Here is an 18,677-nt window from a genome sequence, read left to right as displayed (position 1 = left end):
TCTTGTTCCCAATCGCGCATGCGTATCGGCACCCAAGAAAGTGGCGGCCATTACTAGGAAGCTCCACGGGGGACTACAAGCCCCATCAGCCATAGGGGCAGCTAGCCATGTGACGTTATACAGCCAATAGAGCTGCAGCTTTCCTCCTGCAGACAGATTGATACTTTTCGCGTGCTGAGGAGCACACCAGTCGAAGCTGGGACAAGGTTAAGGTAAGTTGTGTAGGTGCAGGGCGTTTGTGACCCCTGCACTAGGCCAGAGACCCTGACTCTCAGTTTGTGGTTGCTGCAGGGACTGGCCCATCAGTTAGGAACGTGGCTCCTGCAGTACCAGAGAGAGGGACACTGCCAGGACGTGGCGCGAACTGTCGATCCGGTGGTCTGGGACCAGACCACTATATCCATCAGAGACTTTCTTCATGGTGGACCATCCACGCGGGATACCACCCCACTTAGAGGCAGAGGCTGCGTCGACATCACTGGGATCAGTGGATCCATATCCTGGGTGTAGGAGCACCTGAGCAGGTACTCCAAGTGCACCAACTGTAACACCTTCAGTTCTTATGGCAGCGCTGTCTCACACATTTGGGTGGGGTGCTACTTGTGGACACCGGGGTGGTTGGGTGCACAAGGGCCCCTCCGTAATTTGGGGGACATTCCATCCAGGGTGGGCATTATGTTGGAGGGCAGTGTGAGGGTACGGCCGTGCGTGGCCTAGTTGGTGTGGACTGGCTATCATTGTTATTCTTGTGCATGCAGTAAAACTGTTACTCCTTACTATTGTGTGTATTATTGCATGGGGTCCTGTCACAGGGCTATCCACATACCCCACCACATACACAGTAGCTGTCATAACTCCCAGGGGGTGGGGGAAAGTGAGCTACAGGTATGATGAAGTTGCTGCTTTAATTAAATCCCGGCCTGCAAATACAACCGCAGCTTTGTATTTTACAAAATCCTATTGCTTTCCATATTATTTTCTGCTATCTGTTGCACATGGGAGGCTTGAACCTGCAGTCCCCACAATACAAGCACAGCTGGAGTTCACATCTGTCCTTGTCACCTTGTTCAGCAATCACAGTGCCTGGCTGTAAACATATCTCACTCTTGTAAAACGGAGGGTTAGTGATGTTTGTCCTGCACTGTGCTGCAGCAGTGAGCTCCTCCTCCTCCCTGCCAGACAGCCGCTAGCTAAGCGCATGTGTAACTACTGCAGGCTGAGGACAAGGCAAGAGCCGAGCAGGGGAGAATATACACAGAGGAAAACACCCTCCAACGGTGCCTAGTAAGCAGGTACACTGCATGCTTGGGGTCCTGCTGTAAGACCAGCTGTGAGGGAGAAAGGGTTCTGTGTGTGAGGCGCTGCATAGGTTAGCAGACCTACATAGGAGTTGCTTGTACGTAGCTCCACCCGGCATGAGTACACTCACTATAGTGGTATCTTTTTGTAAGCTAGAGGGTCTGATTAAACACGCACACATACATATTATACTAAAGAAACATTCACAAAATGTGTGTGTCAGTGTGAGCAGCAGCTGCTATTGGCTGATGTTGTATTATAATAATTCCCTGTACTGTATTCTTTGTGAAGCGCTGAGTACACTTTTGGCAATATATAAATAAAGACATACAATACAAAGAGAAAATACCGATTCATTCACAGGGCAGGAAACACACCGGGATCCAAGTGCAATTATAAACTGGTGGTGCATGTGTATGTGTCATTTTATTTACATAGCAGTGCTTTACAAAATGATACTATGGGAGGAATAAAGGACAAGCAGCAGGAATAAAAGCTGAGAACACAAGGCAAAGTGAGACCCCCTCCCCACAGAGAGTTTACAATTCAATATGCAGGGGAGCATAATCCTTAGGGCAAAGTTGTCTACTTTTTTTAAGGTATTTTCATGCTACAGAACAGAAAATCAGGTTGATATTTAAAAAATAATAATAATGCATTACTCTAAAAGAAATTAAATTAGGTCAAATAATATTAAAAATTAGTGGCTTTGTGGACCCTCTTGTGGCATAATACTTGACCATTGACATTAAAACATAGGCCTCGCACATAGGCACTGAAATAACAGTAGAAAGAATGTGCTTCAAAATACAATGACACATTAATAGTTATATTATGTTAAATAAGTATTGTGTGTACATAAACAATTAAACATGATTTTAAAAAATATATATATTAATTCCTCAAAGAAAACTGACGGAAAGGTTATAGGTGTACAAAAAAGTGCCTAAAGAATTTAGAAACACAGGGCTATGGGTATTTTGCGTTATGTGAAAGAAATTTTATTTTGATTGAATACATTTGATAACTCATGAACTGTAAGGGTTGTGGTACACAATAACAATCATTAAAGCATGATAAGAATTTGCAAATTACTATTCCTCTCCAAAAGATACCTTTTATTAACCCAAACTTCCAGATAACCATTTTAAATAATTGTTATATGGCGTTGACTGTTAAAACAGTACTGTACATAATACAATGAATCCCAGCTAATATAAAGTTAACAAAGAGCTGACATTGAATCACAAACAGACTTATTCCACTTCAGAGGCAAGTGCCTTAACCCAGGGGTGCGCAAACTTTTGAAACTGCGGCACCTGCTCCCTTCACTGCTCGTGCCCTCCTTACCTCGGTGTGAAATGACGCTGCGGGTCATGTGATTTGACCCCGCGGCGTCATTTGACGTTGCGTAGCCATACCGACGCTTCTCACCAGCCATCTGAACATCGGTATGTTCAGTTGCAGAGGCCTCACGCGATCCCCCGGTATTTAATTTCAATGCCTTGGGGTAGACCGCGGGGACCCTGCAACCGTCCGCACCCCCCCAGAAAAACCCTGCACCTCCTAGGTTGCGCACCCCTGCCTTAACCCAAAGCTCACTTCTCGGCTCTATCCAAGCCATTTGGATAAGTAGCACTCTGGTGTTTGTTTTTAAATTAGATACAAGTTGGCCATGATTCTGCTTCACCTCCTGGAAGGAAAAGCCTTTGTGTGGAATGCAGAAGATGCCCGAAAGATCCGAGAACAGCACGGGCTGGTGGGAAACCTCGTGGGAGCACTGGCACGAAAACCCAGACAGAATGCACGGCTTGGCCTCCCACTGCAGCTTCTGCCTGAGGAGACCCGTCTACTGGTGGAGATTGGGGCAGCAACGCTTGTTCGCAGCTGCCTAGATGAGATGGCACACTCGGAAGAGGATGACTTGCCCATGGTAAGCATGGCAATGGTTTGCTTGTTAATCGGGTAGAGATAATGAATTCTAAAATGTCATCAGTAGACGGGATAGAGGAGAACATCTTTTTGTCCAAGATTATATGTAATATACCAAATAAATTGTGTGCCTATAAAATAATGGCTATATTTTATTGGTTTGATAGACTGAGCGAAAATAAGCTCTTAAAACAACTCTTAGCCAGTCATGGAAATTACTTTCTGGAGAATTCCTTTTGTGCAAGATCAAATAGTCTAGTCTAACATTTCTTACACTCATTATTTAGATTGAATTTCTGCTCATAGCTGTTAAAAATAACTAGTCTGTCAATTTCTAATTTAGAAGATGTTATTTTTGATGGACAATATTGCCTTGCTGAAAATTCAAGAGTTTGCCTCGTCTGTCTGATGTTTTGAAGATATCTGTCCTTGATGAAGACCAATCACGTTGGATGCTTCCATGGAGTTACAAATAGTAGTGGTTTTAGTTTTTTACTGCATATTTAGATTAATTTGAAAGGTCTCCTGTCACGTACGCAACCCCTGTGAGCATGTGACCTGTGTATGGACAAGGGTTAATCCCCACACCTGTGTAGCACATTCAATCTTTATCTTGCAAGGTCCCTTAAATGAACAACATCTCTCTTCAATCCGTCCCAATGATCCTTTTTTTTTCTTCCAGCCCCACACCGATCCCTCGAGCCCAGCACCAATCCATAAAAAAATAAAACAATACATATTAACCCCCCCCCTCCCCAATACATATAAAAATACAGACTTACCTTGGATCAAGCCGGGCCTGGTGTCTGCAGGGGTCTGCTGGCTGGGGGGGGGCCTGCTGTCGGCGCTGCAAATTTCCTCCGACCTCTGGCCAGGCCATGCAGCCGGGCCCCTACTCTCAGCTGCCTGCAGGACCTTTCCTTTCTGTCCCACACTGCCGAACTTCCACTACCGGCGCGTACTGGAGCTCTGTCAGCATGCGGCGCACCGGCAGCTGGGCAAAGCTTACTTCCGGCGCTCTGACGTCAGAGCCCCGGCAGTGGAATCTCGGTGGGACAGAGAGAGGAAAGGTCCTGCAGGCAGCTGAGAGCCGGGGTTCCGGCTGCAACTGGCAGCAGGTCCTGGCCATAGGTCCCGGGACACCAGCCCCGGCTGTCCCCACCTCTCGGCGGCCCTGGCTATCACTTCACCCTGCCAACAATGTAAGCTTACGTTTATTTTATTGTTTTGCACCTCCATACCCTATTGTACAGCGCTACGGAATATGTTGGTACGTTATAATAATAATAATTCTGGCTTTGCCTGTCTGTTTCATGTGTAACAAAATAATTGTATTAAATTGCAGTTGTTCTCAAACTGACTGTAAAGTATTGCGATGCTCCCTTACGTAGAGGCCTGTATTTACTTAAAAAAAACAAATGCTGATGATGTAAATGTTTCGTCTCTGTTTAGGACAGCGCAGGTTCTTCCTTTTCTCCAGACGATGGGGGAACCTCACGACCAGAAGTTGAGGCCTACAAGCAACATCTGCACGAAAGCTATAAGGGGCAATGGAGCCTGGCTCTGCAAGAGAAACGGCGCACACTGGAGAACTTGTCTGATCGCATTGCAGAGGGGAGAACCCGGAGGAAACGGCAACGTGGTGAGCCGGAAGGTGAGGAAGCAATCTTCTATTCTGTGCTTCTAGATCTTCACAATCGTGGCCGAGTAGAGGTTCACACACATTCTTTAGGTACATAAACTGGTCTGTATGCATGGCGAGTTAAGTGCCCACTTTCCCACCCACCAAAGAACGACAAACACAGTATTTGAGGACAAACAAGGCCATAGCTTAATTTAATTTTTTTAAGTTTTTGGTAGGAAATCCGCGCTTGAGCTGTCCTCAAAGGAAATGTTTTTATACTCGTGCTGCCATCCGCAGGAGAACTACTTAATCTCCTACAGAGTGTGAGCTCCCAGAGCTCACACAACACAAAACACAAAAAGAAAAGGCGGAGAGCGCACACAGAGTATAAGGTATATACATCTATATAGATAAAAAGTCCCACTGGGTGGATCACAACAGTAACAGTGTACAAAGAAAAAATGATAAGAAAATAACTTACAAACTACGTACAGAGGTGAGACCGGGAGATCCGGGGGTGAGATCAGGCGGGTAGATGAGAAATGGGACCTCCTGATGAAGTACGCAATACGAAACACGTTGAGGTCACGAGGGGCTGCTACGTGAGCGTCCACAGGCTGGAGAGGTGTACCGACGGGTTGGAGAGAGGAGGACGCCATCGAAGGAGCACCGTGGGTCCGGACTCTTTTTTCATCTACCCGCCTGATCTCGCCTCCGGATCTCCCGGTCTCACCTCCGTACGCCTTAGCTAGTTTGTAAGTTATTTTTGTATAATTTTTTCTTTGTACACTGTTACTGTTGTGGTCCACCCAGTGGGACTTTTTATATAAATGTATATACCTTATACGCAGTGCGCGAGCTCAGCTTTTTGTTTATTAAACCAGAGTTTGTTTACAAAAACTCTTCCGTAACCCCTGCCATGAAGTCCGACCATAGTACAGAGCGCAATGGCATTGCCGTAGCTCATGAAAGCCGCCACGGCCAAGGACATTTACCCCTAAATTGTCCTTGGTCCCCCCATGGCACAAGCTACCTCTACACCTTCTTGCAAACCAATATTAAATATATCGTACCCAATATCTGAATGGTGTATTCCATCCATCCAAAACAAACTGGGTATGGCCTCCTGTAACTCAGTGTGCTTTAAAGCAGGGGTGCGCAATCTTTCTCACCTACCGGCTCTCCCCACCTAATAGACCTCCCTCCGTGTCCTTGGCTCTGGCGTTCTGCCGTCATGTGACACGTCGCTAGAAGCCGTCTGAGCCAAGGTAAGGGACCTTACAGACATTTAATTTAAATGCCTTCGGGAAGAGCGCGGGGCCTCCGTAAGCGCCACCCCATCCCCCCCCCCCCCCGTTTGCACATCCCTGCTTTAAAGAATGGCCTCCCAAACCTTTTACAAATTTACCCATGGCCTTGTTTATCCTGCACCTCTCAATTGCCCTTGAGTCCCTAGCCCTACTCCACCACAACAGTGGAATAATTTCAGACCAAATTAAAAATATTTTTGGAAACGCCACCAATATACTTGCCACGTACCTTTCCATTTCCTGCACAAGTCGTTGCCCCTCGCATGTATTACCAACACATCCGGGGCCAACATAACCATTTCGGTCTTAAAAAATCAGGCAAGCCCTGCAACCTTCTAGCCCTTTAAGAATCAGAACTGAAGAACAGATCTGTACATTATTCAATTTGCCCTATGCTTTGGCTAATAGCCATCACTGTGGACCTTGTTAATAATTTACCAACTTTGAAATTAATCTGTACTGATCAGTTATCTATACTAAAGTTCAATAAGGTTCCTAAGAAAGCAACTTGCCCCTGAAGAAGCTCCTTTGCTGGAGGGAAACGCGCGTTGGACGCGCAATGTTGTCAGTCTCCTACTTGGAGCTGTTTTAATGTAGTGATTATAAGTTCCTGGGTCAGTGTGCACAGTTCTTGACATTTGGCTTATTTTGAGTCCAGTGTTACATGCCAGTGAGTCTCTGTTTTCACCTCCTACTCAGTGCATTATGCACCCTTGCAGTACATATACCTGAGAATCACTATCTTTTGGTTGCTGTGATTGTTAGCTCCTCACTTATAGTCTATGCACCTATCAAACTTATTCCACGATTTATAGAGGTGTATGACACTATATTATAGGACTAGGAGGGCTGTGTACATATTCAGCCATTTCATATAGTCTCGCTGGCCAAGTTATATTCACCATCTGGCCTGTTTGCTGACCCAGAGGGGATCATACCCTGACTTACAGCATCAAAAGCCACCTATATCCCACCTCATTAGTAGGTTTATTGGGATAGCAAGCTATATTTATGTGTTGGCATAGATGCTCGATATTTTTGGTTTAATCTATTTTTAATTCACGTTACACCAGTCTACGGTAATATATGTTTTAAGTAATCACTTATTAAAAGTTAAATTTTATATACACACAGTGGTGTGCAGCTAAGTGAATTCTTTGAGGACCACAATTACTGTTTGGTCCCTCTTCTGTTCTAAGGTTCCTAAGAAACTGAAATTAAATAACCAACTGCTATAACATATATTTACAATTAGTGTTATACGGACAGTAAATAGAATTGTAAAATTATATTCTTTTAAATGATAAAAGAATATTTAATCACCAGAATCGTTCTAATTTGTTATAGCCTCAGCACCCTTTGAAATCACTCATAGTTGACATGGCAGCCTAACCGCAGGAAACAGCCAAAGGTTTGCGATCTCTGGATTTCCTGTAACTTTACGGGCCTTTTGCCCTAATTAACTGCTTGCATTTTCAGAAGAGCTAATGGAGTCCTCCCCTCAGGGGCAGATTAAAGAGCTTCAAAATTTCGAGGAGACCTTCACTTTTCCCCGAGAAGCAATGATGGTGCAGCTGCCTACAGCTCGCCTGCCCCATGGGAAGGTGGAAGAGGTGGATTTGCACCAAGTCTCCTCAATCTGGCCGCATGCTGGGCAGAAGGAACATGAGATGCGTTACCAGGTCTTCAGAGACCTTTGGCAGAAGGGTTACTTCCTCACCACAGGCAGTAAATTTGGAGGAGACTTTCTTGTTTATCCAGGTATGGGAGGTGTAAGTATTGTCATTGTGCAGCATAACTGCAGGCTGTGATGAAGTAGCTGCAAAGCAGTGTGGTGTATTCATTCATGTAGTATGTATTGTATAGCATGCATGTCAATACAGGGCAACAACGTTTTAAGATGTACTTAGCTAATGAGTTATATTCCCATCATATTAGATCACACTAACAATACTGATCTTTTTATTCATATAATTAAATGTGCATAAACATACCTGTAGTTTAAAACTGATTTGTTAATAAAGTAAGAAAACTAAACACAGTTTTTAAAGGGATTATCTTCTGAAGCGCATATGTGGTGAAACCATATTCCCTGTGCTGGGAAAGAGTTCAAACGGATGGAGCAAGTTCAGTTCCTCAGCAGAGAAGGCTGCAGCATTGTATACATTTATCTATACATGTAGTTTGAATGCCTTGCATATTCTTTTGGGGGAATGTTTACATTTTTGTCTATTTGTCCAATATGTAGACTTGCTTTTATTGATATATTTTTTTTCATGTAAACAATCGTTTTATTGTTTCCTACCCATATAACAGAACGCCATAATAGGAGGGAATCTGATTCACTGCATATTGAATAAGGGCCTTAGACTCAAAGAAGAACAGCAGGATGCAAGTGCTTTGAAATATGAAATCTATGCTATTGTACTCATAACCAAGACTAGAATGCTTAAATCTAAGAATGTAGGTATAAAGAGCTTGGAGAATCCAGACAATGGTAGCGATCTTTAGGAAATACCACAAACTTGTTTTACATCTTTTCCCCCATCAAAATAGCTAGTATTTTAACTAAACGGTAAAAGCACATAACATGTTATTTTGTTCTGCATTGCATTGCTGGCACTCAAAGGGTTAAAAATGTGTAAAATCAAGTGTTTGGCCAATATGTACAACAGGTTTAGGCCGCAGAGGCACTACATGTAGTCCATAAAGACAACACACGTTGTGGGTTATGTACCTAAAATATTTGCTTTTCTTAGGCCATTAAAGTTACTTCTCGTTTCAGGTGACCCCATGCGCTTTCATGCCCATTATATCGCCATCTGCTTTCCATACAACGAGGAGATCCCACTGAGCGACATCATAATTGCTGGACGTCTGGGCACCAATGTCAAGAAAACGGTGCTGCTTTGTTCAACAAATGAGGGAACAGTGACTTATACATCCCTGCAGTGGTCAGGTTTACAGTGAAATAATAATAATGTATCAAGAACTCACTGCAACTGCTCCTTGGGCAAGAACTTCAAGCAATCTGGAGAGGAGCAGCTGTAACCATTTTGGTCCTAATTATGAATGCTACAGCACAGGAGTTCTGTAGCAAAGGACAGGTTGCAGCCTCAGCACCGAGTATATTAGAGAGAACATAAGACCTTGTGTACTAACATTTCCTCAGTGCAAGATGGAATAACATTCCAATGGACAATCACTTTAATAAAGGTGGATAAGGGCATGGTTTCTTAAAAAAAAAAAAACCCTCCTGTTTGAGTTCTGGAATGTATATTTTTGTGCAAATGTAATCCTCAAGCGTATTACAGCTTCACAGTAATTTGTGAGCTGCTTCAGTGTGACATGGAACATTTATTTTCCAAACCATAAGAGGCAATAGGTCAAAACAGATTTTTATTTAAAATAAGTTTGCCCTTTTTCCAGTCTATCATTTAAAATCTTGAAACCCTCCAGTTTGTACCTACAGTCTTCAAACAAGAGGTTCATGATCACCACCCAGTTATTCTGGTGAGAGGGATAGCCAAAGGCTTAGCACACAATCCTCTTACTCCTAGAAAGAACTGAGCTGCTCGGATCTCAGAAGCTGGCTGTGTGTGTATCTGACATTGTAAGGCACATTGGGATGTCAGCTGGATAAAAGGGGGCAGGTTCTTTTGCAGGTCTTGTCAGCCTTTTCTAATTATGTAAGTAACACATTGCAGTACTGTACTACAATTTGGGGCAAATTTTAAATTCAACACCTTGGGAATGTCACAGTATTTCTTCCCATACAAGAAGACCTGTAAAATACTGAAGACCAATGGCAGGGTTAACTAATGCATCTGTTTGCAGCATCTTGTGTTAAAAATTTTTTGGTGGCAGTGAGACTGAAACAATAATGTACAATACATAAAACTATTTTTTTAAACACTTCACAATAGTATGAACAGATCTAGTCTTTGGCAATACCAGTGTGAAACTAAGACAGCATAATTTAAAGAATACTAAATTTCTGAGCAAACCTTTCTGGCCTGGGTATAACATCTTTGGCCATAAATAAACACAGAACTCTTGTGAAGAGCGCAGGCTTTTAAGGTTGCACAGACGTTAAGCTACGGACTCTGCCAGCATATAGGCTTGTGCTATTACTGCGAGTACCTAGTGGGACTGGTAGAGTTTGGTTTCTGCAGTATTACTTTACTGCACAACCCAGCCAGGTATCGTAACCCAGAGCCGCTAAGATTGGTAATATTAGGTTGAAGTTTTATGCTGTTGGCTTGCAACCAGTTATTATTCACATCACAAATACATTATTGATTATAAAGGACACTAATAAATAGGCGTAGATCCATCTTAACCCGACTCAGTAGCCAGAGAAGACGCAAAAGGAAAGCAAAACGTATGCAAGGAAATCGCAAACACAATTGAATAACCTTTTTCATTGCTTAAGAGGGCAGTGCTCAAGATCTGAAAAGGACAGCAATTTCCCCTCACATTAGGTGGAAAATGCATTTGTTCTATTGAAGACAAACTCCTTTAGTGTTCATTATACCTTTCCTGCTGAAGCGGAGTAATTTACTCGAGGTTCCTACAGCAGTAAAGAAGTTAGGTCCATAAGAGCAACAGCCAGTATTTGGTAATATTTTAAAACCCAAGGAGCACGGAAATATTTACTAGTACTGTGCATAATGTGTCCTTCAGCAATCCAACCTGACACCAGCCAACGAAAGCATGTCCATAAATTATTTCTAGTACAGTGACAGTCTGGTTTAGCACTGCCTCAAACACTGATGGTCCGGAAGACATTGAAACCAGACAGCGCAGTGCTGATAAGCAGGCCTGGACACTGCGGGTGCCAATGCAGCTCCTTAATATCCTTTTCTCCCTGGTGGACAAAAAGCAGCTGCGGTGGAATGGCTGCCAGGGTTGGGTCGTCAGTGTCTCCTTCTCGTTCCTGGTCTTTTTCCACTGCTAGATCCCACTGTGTGATCTGGTCGTCTGCCCCTGCTGCTGCAAACACACCACTGTCTGTTGGGTGCCACTCTACTGATGTGATGGGGGCCGTGTGTTGCTTGAACTTTGCTACGCTGACTCCGTTCTGGTTTAGAGGAGTAGAAAACAAAAACAAATATTTAGGTATATAATCTTTTGAAACCACATATCATAGGCCACTTGGAATTCACAAAGCTATGTTCCCAAAACATCTGTGACAACACAAATATATTTATGCTATTCCAAAAAACTTCAGCATGGCAGACTTTGTATAGCACACAGCCAAAGTCCCTCTACCTCTCCCCCCAAGCTGACAATGCACCACTATTAAATGGGTAGTTACCGAGTAGAGAAATAAAAAATAAATAAAAGTGGGAATTTGTTTTGTATTAAATAGACATTAACCGCTTCAATTTATGGGAAAAACATTTAAAAACGGTAATTTGAATGTATTTTGTTTTAAAGCAGCAGTTCCCTCTGGTCCCTATTTTTTATTACATGTATAGGAAGGAGCTCTCTGGAGCTGAAACGCATTAATTTCCCCTGGTTCCCGAGATACACACCGGACAAGTCGCCGCTGCTACCTTACGGAGGTTTAAATTCCCTGCGTCATGCGGACTAATAGATCCTGCGACAGATCATTTTGCAGCTTCCTATTGGTTTCATCCAAGAGACAATAAGCATTGCATGACGCAGAAGATTAAAACCTCCATTTTCTTTCCCGTGGAGGGGACAGTACACCTTATGTAATTCAGGAACCAGAGGGTCCCGGTTAAATAAAAACACAGTAAGGGGACTGCTACACCATTTATTACAGGTTAACGCGTTTAATTTTTTTATTTTAGAAACGTATTAAAAATGACAAAAAACAACCTTTAGTCATTAAGTTTGTGACTCTGAGCTTTATTCTCACTGTTCTGGTGAGATTGGGACTTTGTTCCGTTTTGGACTGATTCACGTATCACGTGTACGGAAGAGACCATCACCCATGTCGCTGTGACGCGATTCTGTTCTGATGTCCCCGAGAGGAATCCTCCCTTGACGAGGCCGGGATCACCGGACAGACGGAGTTCCAGTAACCTCTTGCACCGAGGACGTGAGGCAGACATCACAAATCTTCGCAACTGCGACTACCAGTGATTTACGATACCTGCTGCAGTGTGGTAACCTGTTGTGCTATATGCACTCAATGCACTTGTTCTCTTTACCTGATGTACACCTAATACTCACCTTTATAATTGTCTAATATACTTTGATATACTTCACCAAGCGGTTTTGCGCGGTTTTGCGCTGTTTTTTGTTTCCTGTTTGCCTAGTGTTGGAGTGTTGAGCCACCCTGACCCATTAACAGCTGCAGCCACCACTGTTAACACAGTTATTGTATGTTTTAATTATACACTCTAAGGTTGGGGGTGCTATTTTATCAAACCACCATATCACTTATAGTGGGTTAAAAATGTATTGGTTTATTAGCTGCGCACTGTATTTCTTTTCCTCATGACAAATGAAACTTCTGCATGGCCCTGTGCTTAGCACACTCACCTGGAACTGGCGCAGGTCCCAGATCTTGAGGACACCATCATCCCCGCCACTGACAATAAACGGCTCTTGGCGGTTCCAACTGATCACATTGACGTCGCTCTCGTGGGCCTGGCTGGCTGTCAGCATGCATGCCTTATTGGGGGCTGCTCGGGTGTCCCAGACCCGCACTGAGCCATCGACTGAGCAGGAGGCAAAAACCTGCACAGGAGCACAAGAAGCAAAAAAGTGAAGCTGCTGTACAACTGTACTCCCAACACCGAATGGGAAACGGACATTAACCAATACAGCTTTGTACTTATTGACCCCAGAGCTCGACACAGTATGAACCGTTTCCAAGTTACACTGTAAGGATCATTAAAAAAAATAAAAAACTCTCTATAGCTTATGGCAGCGGTGCACAAACTGGGGGCGCTTGGTTTACAGAGGCCCCACGTGCTTCCTGAAGGCACTTAAATTAAGTGCCAGGGAAACAGCAACGGCCCCTGAAAACCTTACTTACTGTGGTTCAGCCGGCATCTGGAGACGCGTCGCCATGGCAACGCGGCGTCATGTGACGTTGCTATGGCAACGTGACATTGTGACGCACAGAACCAAGGTAAGGAGGAAGGGAGGGGGGCGCGTGAAGAGGACGACTGCTGCAGTGGGGCACAGGAGAAAAAGATTGCGCTCCCCTGGCTTATGGGATGATTTGCTCCTTGCAATCTCCCAAGAGTTTGAAGCCTGCTTCACAATACAGTAAAGCATACGAGGTATGGGTAGGCAAGTAATCAGGAATAATGACAGACGTCTGACATTTCAATGCCACTGTACACTAAACAGATGAAGCAGGATTCCTTTTTCCCTCTGGTGTATTATGCTGTGAAATTCGGCCATTGCATCTGATCGAAACTGGGATATTCAGCTTTATATCGTGATATATTGTGTTATCTGGGGGAACAATGGCACACTGCACCTATCATTTTATCTCTGAAGTGTTGTCTATTAAAAGGTATCCCGAACCCATGACTTTTGTTCCTTGCTGAAACTAGTTCATGGTTTTGTATAGTCAAAACCAGACACATTCACACCCCTTACAGCCAGTCAGTTTATTGCCGGTAACCAAATATTTGTGATGCAATATTGCAATCCACAACACTTATAAAACGCAACTCATCAGTGACAAATGTGCCACCCTAAGGAGTATATTAATGCAGCAAAACATGTACCACTGCACAACTTTCTTTTTGTAATATTACAGGATTGAAGCAGAGGGTTTGCAGGAGGTAAACTGCATTCATTTCAGCTCCTGGGACCCCCTGCTTCCAGAGATACTAACCTCTGTAGGGGGTGCCTGCATCTCCTTTATGTTTAAATGTCTGGGTCACACGGGCCAATAGGAAGCCGCAAGGGATGACGTCAGCGCTTCCTATTGGCATTTATATTGACATTTAAGTGGCCATTTCGTTACGCACACAAGTTCCCTGGCTGCAGATATTGGCACCCCCTACAGAGGTAAGCATCTCTGGAGCTGAACTGCGTTAATTTTCAGAGACCCCCTGCTTCAATCCTGTAATTAAAAATAAATAAACGGAACACTGCTACATCAGGTTTTGTTGCTTTAAAGCAACATAAAACTCAGTTATTCCTTTTGGGCAGTTGGGAAGGCAAAAATGTAAGTTAGGCAGGCAGTTCTCTCAGCATACTAACATAATATATATTTATCCCTTATGACATAAAATGACCCCACACAGTACAGAGTATGGCTCCTTTACCGTGGCTTCAGTAGGTGACCACTGCAGGTCCTCCACAGATTTGGTGTGAGCTGTGAAAGGTCTCTGGTCAACATGCCACGTCCCACCTTCTCCGGGGTTCCATAGGTGGATGTTCTTGTTGCAGTCGCCAGTAACCAAGCGCCCTGTAGTGTGCGGAGAGGGAAAATAGAAATACAGTGAACCCCAATTTAACAAAGGACATAAAAAACGAACAAAAAAAAATATCTACATAAGCTGAAAAGCCATAACACAGGTGTGTTCAACAGGTCAGTTATCTTCCCATCACTCATCTGTAAACGTTTTCATAACTGCAGAGCCAGGCCCATAACTTTTATTTATGTATTTATTTTGCACACTATAGCAACAGTTGGGTTGTGAGGGATTGCCGTTTTAATTAAAATGCTTGATGGGTAGCAAGAATAATAAACTACTATCATTTAAAAATAAGATAACTGCATGCTCGGGCAGGGCTTACTACCACATACTGAAGGAGTAAACTCAACATATCACAGAAAGAATGTAGGCCAAGTGATACAAAGGCTGCAAGTTTATCTGCTAGCTCCTATTAACCCCTTCGTACCTGCCAACTTTGGAGACCAATCCATTGCGAACCCCTCAGTCATGTGGCCAGAGAAAGTGAAGACCGGTTTGACTTTGGACTGCTCCTCCTTTAGGAAAGCAGCCAGGGTCTGAGAGTCTGTCACTGCAGCCAGCTGCTTTTGTAGGTCATAAATCTCCACCTGACCTTTCTCTGACCAAAGAGCGGCCACAGGAGTGTCCCCCAGTGTAGATACCTAATAATGATAACAAAATATTAGGGCTGTAACAAGCAAAACAGTATCAGTTACTGGATATATAATTAAGCAATTGTATATCTTATAGATATAGAGCAGCATCCTCATGTAAGCACTGCTTTTATAGGTATGAATCCTGGATATAAATTCAAAAGAGAATATCTAGACCAATCAGGCTTTTTCCAGAAACCATGCACCAGACAAAGAAGTACAGACGGCACTAGACATAACTTTTTTTGCATTAAATAAGATAACAAATAAAACGTGATATTATTATATGAGTTCCCAATAACACAAATATTTAATCACACATCATACTGCTTGTATCAGTAGTCAGAGAAAAAAAAAAAAAAGTGTGATATACACAAACCCAGCTGCTCTTACTCGGATGCGGTTAATTCCACCGTAGTGTGGCACCATAGCCAGCTCCAGCTGTGGCTTCTTATCCTCCTCGTCCTCTTCCTCACCACTGTCACTGCTTTCAGAATCGGAGTCTTGATTTTTCTCTTTGCTTGTTCGGTGAAGGTTGTGCATCTTCATAACTAGCATCCTGTACAACACACGGGAATACCAGTCCATAAAGGACAATATTTATGAATCAGTCTTCTGCAATAAGGCACCTTCCTGAACTGGAAGACACCTTGGAGACCATTCCAGTCAATGCTTAATAAATATGGGCCAACATGTTTAATGGGCGATGCGTACTGTAGTTGAAAATGTACAAGCCATTTCCATGCAAGTGATGGTGTTATTAATGTAAGGGAACAAGCTATGAATACTAATTTCAAGCCCTAAAACAGATCAAGCATGCAATTGATTTTAGTCCTACCTGTTGCCTTGAGCAGTGTCAGCCTGAGTACCAGCACACAGAAACATTGTCAGTGGGTAATCTGACCGATTTTCCCCTAGACTATCCATGATCACATCAAAACTTAAACATGGGGCACCTAAAAGAAAAAGTAGAGATTGTAAATCTAAAAACATTTTTTAGTGCTAATATTAAGTGAATCTTATCTTGCAGTGATTTTCTCCCAGATTATTAGGACTCAGACTATTTAGGGTTACTGTTAGGCTAACATGTTAGCGTTAGGCTGAACAAATCTTATTTATTCTGCTGCCGGTTAAATAAGGCTGAACAAGTCCCTTATAGCCACTACTTTACATGAAAAGCTACAGCCTCCAAAGAAATGTAAATGTTTCAGAGTTTGTATTGCAGTGGTGGGACTTCAACATCTATTACATTTGGGAAACCTCTGGTAGCAATATCTAAAAATATACTTCCAAACTAGTACTTGACTTAATGTCTTAGTTCTGACCCAGCACCTGCAATGTATTTTTGTCAGCAAGGCATAGTAAAGATTATAAATCCACCATAACATGTTTCTCTCGTTTTACTTCTATTTTATTCTACCCTGATATTTATTTAGCGAGATTCTAGAGACTACACATTACATTCCTCAAAGTACAGGTGTTCTCGCTACTCTCCTCACCCCAGTGCTACTGTTTTCGGGTGTAATATGTTACCTGTCTGTGCCTGGTGATACAACACATAGGCATCCTGGTCCATCACAAGCTCCTCTCCCTCCTGCAGAGGCTCCACGCCGGGTAAATACACCCTTTGCGAACCTTTGTCGTTCTCTTCCTCTTCGTTCTCCTCCATAATGTTATCCTCGTCCTCTTCCTCGCTGCCAGTCCCCTCCATTCCTTCATCTTCCTCCTCCTCTCCCCGAGCATCTCTCCATGTGGGTTCTCCTTTGCCCGCCATGCTGGAAGTGGGATTGCAAATCGTCACTTCCGCTGGCTTCAAGTCACATTTCTTGGTTGTCAGGCAGTCTAGCTTCCGGCGCCAGTTGGAGTTTTTTTTTTTTTTTTAAATAAGCTTTATTCAGACATAGCAACAATAACAAAGATCTACAAATGTTAGTATAGCTAAACTTCCATGGCAATTCAATGGCCAGTAAAGTAAAGTTTGGATATTCTTACCCAAATAAAATACATTATATGGAATCAGTCAGAATTCAGTAAGTGAGGCTCTACTAAAGGAGCACTAAGGTCTGTTAAGTGAAGTCTCATTCATAGTGAGTGTTACTTGTTGGAGTTCATGCTCACACAATTTTGTCACTCTAGGAAACCCCAAAACGGTAGGTAACGTGTGTGTGTACATGTTCTGTAGGTAACGTGTGTGTATACATGTTTGGTAAGTAAAAGTTGTGTGTGTATACATACATGTTCGGTAGGTAACACTTCTGTGTGTGTGTATACACATGTTAGGGAGGTAACACTTCTGGCTGTGTGTGTGTGTGTGTTTGTGTATGTGTATACATGTTCTGTAGGTAACACGTGTGTGTACATGTTGGGTAGGTAACACGTGTGTATGTATATCCCCCTTTCTTTCCCTATGGGAGATTTGCCCTGCTACCGGTGTATGGTGATGTGCTTTACCTGTTGGTTCACAAGAGGGCTGAAGGTCTGTGATGGTATTGGAACAACAGGACAGGCTTTTGATGTAGATGTTTCAGTTCAGTCTCTGCAGTGCTAGCGCCTCCATCCGCCGTTGGCTCCAGGAGTGCTGGAGGCAATCCCTACGACAGAACCAGCCCATGCTCCCCCTCATTGATTTCAAACTAAGGCCAGGCGTATATTGAAACAGGACCTCTTTATTTGGCATCCACTGCATACAGTCTAGTCATACAGCGAATACTTCTCTTGGTCCCAGACATCTGGATGGTCCCTGTGTTCAATAATGATTTTAGGCCTTATCCCAGTCTCCTAATGGGACTGATCATATAGTCACACCCTGCAGGGTGAGACACAGCTTGCAATTCCCAGCACTAGAGTCAGAGCTGCACACTCCTCCCTTTGGGGAGGTAGTTCGCTTCTGACAGGCCAGGCCCTCCTGGATTATGGGGCATCCAGCAATTTTATGGATCACAGATATGCACAGTAGCATTCCTACGATTAAAAAGAAATGGCTGAAATTGTACAGGCCAACAATGGTTCGTCTTTAACATCAGGAGACATTACTCGTCAAACTAAACCACTCACTTTGCATGGAAATTGGGCAGCATATTGAGGATCTCCATTTTTGTTTGATTGATGCTCCACTATCCTGGTTAGAACGCCATAACCCATTGATTGACTGGCAAAAGATAAAAATACACATGGACCCTGAGGGCTGTCTCTACTGGAATGATCCAAAGAATGAGTATTTTGTACTCAGAATCTTGACGTTGCTTCAACAGTTCAACAAATAGCAACCTATCTTACTGAACTACCCAAAACGTATTCCTCATTCTATTATGTGTTTTGTCCCTGTGAAGTGGATTAATTGCCACCTCACCATCCATATAATTGTCCATTGGAGCTCCCACGTGGGACTGAAATTCCATTTGGACGGGTCTACACACTGCCAGGTCCCGAACTACAAGTTCTGCACCAGTATATAACT

The 18,677-nt window shown here is 43.3% G+C and overlaps 2 protein-coding genes across 5 annotated transcripts; one reads left to right on the top strand and one right to left on the bottom strand.

Moving 5' to 3' along the window:
- Window positions 1-285: 285 nt before the first annotated feature.
- Window positions 286-11,925, top strand: TSEN34 (tRNA splicing endonuclease subunit 34). Of its 4 annotated transcripts, none has more exons than XM_075605373.1 (5): window positions 286-524; window positions 2,962-3,232; window positions 4,684-4,885; window positions 7,645-7,926; window positions 8,951-11,925. In XM_075605373.1, the coding sequence occupies exons 2-5, from the start codon at window positions 2,975-2,977 to the stop codon at window positions 9,133-9,135; spliced, it is 927 nt and encodes a 308-aa protein (XP_075461488.1). In that variant the 5' UTR covers window positions 286-524; window positions 2,962-2,974; the 3' UTR covers window positions 9,136-11,925. The 4 variants fall into 4 exon arrangements, with proteins under 4 accessions (XP_075461488.1, XP_075461487.1, XP_075461489.1 ...); XM_075605372.1 differs by lacking the exon at window positions 286-524 and adding an exon at window positions 1,159-1,284; XM_075605374.1 differs by lacking the exon at window positions 286-524 and adding an exon at window positions 1,159-1,292 and having other exon boundaries at window positions 7,645-7,937.
- On the bottom strand, window positions 10,772-17,011 carry GRWD1 (glutamate rich WD repeat containing 1). Its single transcript, XM_075605370.1, has 7 exons — window positions 16,754-17,011; window positions 16,059-16,176; window positions 15,614-15,779; window positions 15,016-15,229; window positions 14,436-14,578; window positions 12,685-12,882; window positions 10,772-11,248 (listed from the first exon to the last, which is right to left on the bottom strand). The coding sequence occupies exons 1-7, from the start codon at window positions 16,992-16,994 to the stop codon at window positions 10,931-10,933; spliced, it is 1,398 nt and encodes a 465-aa protein (XP_075461485.1). The 5' UTR covers window positions 16,995-17,011; the 3' UTR covers window positions 10,772-10,930.
- Between the last annotated feature and the right edge of the window lie 1,666 nt (window positions 17,012-18,677).

This window comes from Ascaphus truei, chromosome 6 (assembly GCF_040206685.1).
Source record: "Ascaphus truei isolate aAscTru1 chromosome 6, aAscTru1.hap1, whole genome shotgun sequence".
NCBI lineage: Eukaryota > Metazoa > Chordata > Amphibia > Anura > Ascaphidae > Ascaphus > Ascaphus truei.
This window is presented reverse-complemented; position numbering and strand designations above follow the sequence as displayed.

Excerpts from the sequence above, each read along its gene's own strand:
- TSEN34 (XM_075605373.1), top strand. The coding sequence starts at position 2,975 with ATGATTCTGCTTCACCTCCTGGAAGGAAAAGCCTTTGTGTGGAATGCA. Across the intron at positions 3,233-4,683 it reads AAGAGGATGACTTGCCCATG|GACAGCGCAGGTTCTTCCTT; the intron begins GTAAGCATGGCA and ends GTCTCTGTTTAG. Across the intron at positions 7,927-8,950 it reads AGACTTTCTTGTTTATCCAG|GTGACCCCATGCGCTTTCAT; the intron begins GTATGGGAGGTG and ends TTCTCGTTTCAG.
- GRWD1 (XM_075605370.1), bottom strand. The coding sequence starts at position 16,994 with ATGGCGGGCAAAGGAGAACCCACATGGAGAGATGCTCGGGGAGAGGAG. Across the intron at positions 15,780-16,058 it reads GACACTGCTCAAGGCAACAG|GATGCTAGTTATGAAGATGC; the intron begins GTAGGACTAAAA and ends TGTGTTGTACAG. Across the intron at positions 15,230-15,613 it reads GTGGAATTAACCGCATCCGA|GTATCTACACTGGGGGACAC; the intron begins GTAAGAGCAGCT and ends TATCATTATTAG.